The sequence below is a fragment of the Vanellus vanellus genome (genome assembly GCF_965231255.1).
Source record: "Vanellus vanellus genome assembly, chromosome: 1".
Taxonomy (NCBI): Eukaryota; Metazoa; Chordata; class Aves; order Charadriiformes; family Charadriidae; genus Vanellus; species Vanellus vanellus.
The window spans coordinates 118,447,179-118,452,834 of record NC_138905.1 but is presented as its reverse complement, the minus strand read 5'-3'; the positions used below and the strand labels follow the sequence as shown (position 1 = coordinate 118,452,834).

Here is a 5,656-nt window from a genome sequence, read left to right as displayed (position 1 = left end):
CAGCCCGGAGCGCGGTGCCGGGCGGGACCGTCCCCCCTTGGGGCGGGCGGCGTCGGCGGGACCGTGGGAACGGCGCCCGGGGAGCCCCGCTGCTCGTCCTCGTTGTCGCCGACCCCCCCCCCCCCCCCTTCCCGGGGGACAGCCGCCGCCGCCGCCGGGGGCTGCCCACCTCCTTTTCCTCAAAAAACGGAATTCGCTTGGGTTGTTCCCCTCCTCCTTACAGGAAAAGGGGAAACCGTGGGGCTGCTGCATCTCCGCACCCTGAGTGCGTGAAGGCGGTCCCTCGCTTGGGGTCTGCGAGAGGGCGAAATATTCCTGCCCAAATACCAGAGTACAGAGTTGGTAAAATACACACGGGCGAGAGGCACTATCATCTTCGGGAGAAAAAATAAAAATAAAAATAAAGACTGCCCCCAAATAATTGTCCTTTCCGTGGATTTTCGTTTGGTTGGTTTTTGGTTGAAGGTCAAGTGCGCAGAAGCGATTACAATGAGCAAACACCCCACCGCCAAGTTTAATATTTCCCCAAATTAATATTTAGCTCTTGCCAAGTGCTGGATTCGGTAGACAAAAATTTTCACATTACGAACCCAGTATCAGTCGTTTCTTTCCTTGCCGCCCTTATTCTGCGATGAACAAATGAGGAAAAAACAACAAAACAAAACAAAACGGTTTCGATTAGCCGGCGAAACAAATTAATAAAAAATTTCGGGAAAATGCAAGGATGCGCCTAAAATGTTCCAATCCCTTCCCGGCTTTGCGGCCAGTGACCCCGCAGTGCCGGCTGTCCCGCCGCCGTCCCGCACCAGCGCTGCTATCAGCACCTCAGCACCTGCCTCCGCCTCCCCGCCCGCCTCGGGACAGCAAGGAAGAGGAAAAGGTCATTTATTTAAAATGCTTTTTTTTTTAATTTTTTTTTTATTTAAAATCTCAACAGTGGATCACTTTTTTTTTTTTGCAACCAAACAAGTAATAAATATTATTTAGCAACTTTTTTCTTTTTTCTTTTTTTTTTTTTTTTTACAAAAATAAACAGATGATAAAATCTCTGCAAGGGGCAGCGATAAGAAAAGTTGTTATTTCAGAAACAAGCCCAAGTTCTCAGTATTGCAACACGGACAGTGTGAAAGTTCCTACACAGAAAGAGCATTAAAGAGTTCAAACTTTGTTAAAGGTGGCAGGAATGGGGGGAAAAAAAGTGTTATACGCTTAAAAAACAAACAAACAAACAAACAAAACCCCCCACAAAACAAACCCAACAAACCCCAAGAACCCAAACGAACGAAATCAAGGCAAACCGACCCCTTACTCACTCATGAGGCTTACACAGTACAAGTGCACGGACGGAAAGCTCAGGCGGAGCGGACTCGCGTCGTTATCGTTGAACGGTATATTTACAAATCGCGAACCAGAAAGAAACCCGAGAAAACGGCAGGGCGGGGGAGCGGGGGAAGAGGAAATAACCCCACTTTCCCGGCTACACGCTTCCACCTGGAGCCCCGCTGCTCCCCACCGGTGCCGGCAGTCCCCGGAGCGGCGACCGGGCGCCGCGGGGATGGGCTCTCCGGGGCGGGACGTGACCCAGAAAGGGCTCCAAAGGCTCTGCGTGTAGAAACGAAACCGGGCGGGGGGGCAAGGAGGGGGGGGGGAACAAACAAACAAACAAACGAGCAAACGAGTAAACACCCCTCTCTGCAGTTTTGGTTCCTCCATTTGCGACGAGCCTAGGACTATTTTCCCCTCCCAGCGAAGTTACCGACAACAACGTAAAATTAAAAATAGAGAAGATGCGCAGGCGTTTACTTGTGTCAGGGAGGTTTTTCCCCGCCGTCTGGGGAGCCGGGCTCCGTCCCTTCTCACCGCTCCTCCGACGGCCCCGGGAGCCGGGAACCCGCTGCCGCCCGGGGAGGGGGGGGGGAGGGGGGGGCGCGTCTGTAGGTCCTGGAGGTGGCGGGGCGGCGCGGGGGCTCGGCGGGGCGGCCCCCGCCGAGGGGCTCATTTGGTGTCGGTGGCTAATCTGGGGAGGCTGGCGGTGCCCATGCCGGAGACGTGGTGGTGCGGGGGGGCCGAGACCTGGCACATGCTGCAGGGGCAGGGCATCCCCCCCCAGTGCTGGAAGCCGCTGCCCAGCGGGGCGGCGGCGGCGGCGGCGGCGGCGGCCGAGGGCGACTTGAGGAGCCCGTGGGGGGGCCGGATGGAGCTGACGGCCGAGAGGCCGGAGCCGGGCAGGGAGGCGCTGGAGACGGCGGCGGGGGGCAGGATGGGGTGGTGGACGGGGTGGGAGGCGGGGTGGCCCGGGTGGCCGGGCAGCGGGGCGGAGTGGGCGCCCATGCCGCCGGGGCAGGCGGCGGGGTGGAAGCCGGCGTGGTGGCCGCCGTAGATCTCGCTGACCAGGCGCTTCATCTCCTCCAGGGAGTTGGTGAGCATGAGGATGTAGTTGCGCGCCAGGAGGAGCGTGGCGATCTTGGAGAGCTTGCGCACCGACGGGCCGTGGGCGTAGGGCATCACCTCCCGCAGCCCGTCCATGGCGATGTTCAGGTCGTGCATCCGCTTGCGCTCCCGGCTGTTGATCTTCAGCCGCAGCTGCTGCAGCTCCGGCTCCGTCATCTGCTTCTTGTCCTTCTTGGAGGAGGAGGAGGAGGACGAGGAGGAGGAGGACGACGAGGACTTGAAGCCCAGCTTGTCCACCACCACCACCCCCGCAGCGCTCATGGCGCTGCGCAGCTCGGCGCTCAGCTCCGGCGGGGAGTCGCTCTGCGTGGAGCTGGACACGGTGCCGCCCGTGAAGCCCCCGCCGCTGCCTTTATTCCTGGCCGTGAGGAAGAGGTCATCGGGCTCCGGGGAGGACGGGCGGCTGGAGACCAGGCTGGCGTCCGAGTCCATGGCCCGGCGGGCGGGACGGCGGCGCGCACCGGGCTGCCTGCAGGGAGGGGAGAGAGCCCGGCGTCAGCGCCCGCCGAAACTTAACGGGGGTCCGCCGCCGCCCGCCCACCCGCCCGCCCGCCCGCCCGCTCGGCGAGTCCGCTCCGCCGCCGCTCCGCGGAGCCGCCCTCGGGGGGCGCCTCCCCTCCCATCCTATCCCCGTCCCGTCCCGTCCTGTCCCGTCCCTCCCTCCGCGCCTCTCCACCGGACCGGGGGCTCTTGAGGGGGGGGTGGGGGGTGGCCGCGCCGGGGTGCGCGGGCGCGGGGGAGGGGACACACGACGATACACACTTACCGTGCGCGGGGCGGCCGTGGGGAGCGGCGCGCCGTGACGGGCGAGCACGGCAGCAGCGCGCACCTTGCGGCGGCGGCGGCGGCGGCTTTATAGCCGCGCCGGGGAGGAACGATGTCACCGGGCGGGAGGGGGGCTGCGCCAATCGGCGGCGGCGGCGGGGGGGGGCGGCTGATGTCACCGGGGCCGGTCCGGCTCGATGGGGCGGGCGGAGGAGGGGGGGGGGGGGAATGCGACGGCCGGCAGCGGCGCGGGGAGCCCGGCGGGGGGACGCGGTGGGGGGGAGGGACTTTTGTCAAATCCATAATAAAATGCAACAATGACAGCGCCGGGAACAGCTGTTGGGGGGGCGGGACGGGACGGAACGGGGACGGGACCAAACAGCCCCTGGCCCCGCCGCCGCAACGCCCTCGGGGAGGCCGCGCTGCCCGGCTCCCGCCAGCACGTCGGTGTTTCCCCGTCCCGTCCCGCCGGGAAGCGCTCAGCCCCGGCCCCGGCTGTGCCACACGTACCGGGCAGCCGGCCCGCTTCTCTCGGCGGGTGTCCCCTCCTGCCCTTCGACCCGGTCGTTGTCACCCCGTTAAGTGCTGCAAAGGGAGGCGGAGGGGGTGAAAAATAATTTATTTCTGTCATCCCGTTCCCCACGAGCGGATTTCCCCAGTGGGGACCCCCGGCTTCGGCCCCGCAGGGACCGGGAGAAGAAGCCGGAGCGGCCACCAAAACCTACCCCCAGACAACTCTCTCGCAAGACCGGAGCTGGAGAGGGGAGAGGGAGAAAGAAAGAAAAGAGACATCATCATCAACAACAACAACAACAACAATTAACAAAAAAGTGACTTTCGGAAATGCCTCCCGCCTCCCCCCGCTCCTCGCCCGGCTCCCGGCGAGCCCCTTCTCCCCGGCAGCTCCCTGTAACGGGGCCGGGGCTTTCTCCCACCGGGGTAAATCCCCCCTCCGCCTCCCCCCCCCCCCCCCCCCCCCCCGGCCCCTTTGCCTTTGTTGTATTATTTTTACACCCGTGTGTTTCCCAGCTGGCCCGGCAAGCCTCAACCATCCGTTAAATATGTATTTAAAACGTTAAGAAGTGAAGCGTGGAAATGTGTTTCCCAACGGTTGCAGGGATGATCCGTAACAGGTCAATTAGGAAAATCTGTCCCAGCGACAGCCGGGCCCGCCGCCGCCCGCCGCCCGGCGTGTGTCCCGCTGCCGCCCGGGCGGCCCCCGGCTTGGCCACCCGGGACGTGCCCCGGGCTACCCCCCGACCGGGCTGGCGGAGGGGTCGCCCCGGCCCTCGGTTCCCGCACCTGCTTGCGGGGCTGCAGCCCCCCCACGGCCGGGGGCTGCAGCCCCGCAAGCAGGTGCGGGAACCGAGGGCCGGGGCGACCCCTCCGCCCGGCGGGGGTGAGGCGGAGGCACACACATCCCCTTCCCCCCCCGGGGGATTGAGGGGGTTGTAAGGCGGGGGGAGCTGGGGCTGAGCCCTGGAGGTGAGCAGCGGGACGGGGAGGGAGTGACACACACACACACACACACACACACACGTCTGTGCAAACTTTGCATTTATTTCATGGTCGGGAAGCGGTGAGGCGGCAGCGGGAAGCCTGCCTCTGCCTTTTGACTGATGGCTCTATACGGCTCATTGTTGGAAGCCGCATAAAACAGGGCAACAACGAGCACAACTAATTAAGCCCCGACGCCTTTTACCTCCCCGGCCGCCGGCTCCTGGCAGGGCCCGGCCCGGCCCGGGGAGAGGGAACGGGCTGCAGCCCGGCGGGGCGGCGGGGACGGGGGCGGCCGCCCCCCGGGGTCGCGGTGCTGGGGCGAAAACGAGGGAAACGCCGGCATCGCTCGTCTCCATTCCGCCACCCAGGGCTCCGTAATTTTCTTCCAGAAAAGGCCGAGACTTTTCGTTCTTAAAAGGTCGGACCCGCCGCCCCCCAAACGAATGGGGGGGCGGATGTCCCGTCCTCCCCGTCAAGTTTCTGGCACCTGCTGCAGTGCCGCCGCCGCGGGCTCAGCCCCGGGGACAGGGTTTCACCGGCCACTTCAGCCCGGGACGGGACGGGCCCCCCAAAGCCCCAGCGGCCGTGCCCGCCGGCCGCTCCGCAGCCCGGGGGGCTCCCTCTCGGCCGGGCTGGGCGGGCAGAGCCCCGGAGGCGCCGGGAGCCCGGGTGGAGGCTGGGGGGGGGGGGGGGGAAGGAGCGTGGGGGGGACACGGCCGGGGCTGGAGCAGAGTAACCGTGGGGGTTACCTGCCGGCAGGGGTGGAGGGGGAAAAGCGGCGAAGGGCCGCCGACGCCCGCCGCGGGGAGCGGGGATGGGCAGCGGGCGAAGGCGCGTCGGGGTCTGCCGGGGCTCCGGGGCCGGGCTGAGCCCTGGGGCGGCAGTTCTCACAGCACCCTGGGGGGCCCGCGGAGGGACAGTGGGGAGCGGACTCACCCCC

At 65.2% G+C, this 5,656-nt stretch overlaps 1 protein-coding gene across 1 annotated transcript; it reads right to left on the bottom strand.

Annotated features, from left to right (window-relative positions):
• Nucleotides 1–1,995: 1,995 nt before the first annotated feature.
• On the bottom strand, nucleotides 1,996–2,883 carry OLIG2 (oligodendrocyte transcription factor 2; the record flags this gene model as incomplete). The annotated part of the gene is made up of 1 exon (XM_082491071.1): nucleotides 1,996–2,883. One exon carries the CDS (start codon nucleotides 2,881–2,883, stop codon nucleotides 1,996–1,998), a length of 888 nt encoding a protein of 295 aa, XP_082347197.1.
• Between the last annotated feature and the right edge of the window lie 2,773 nt (nucleotides 2,884–5,656).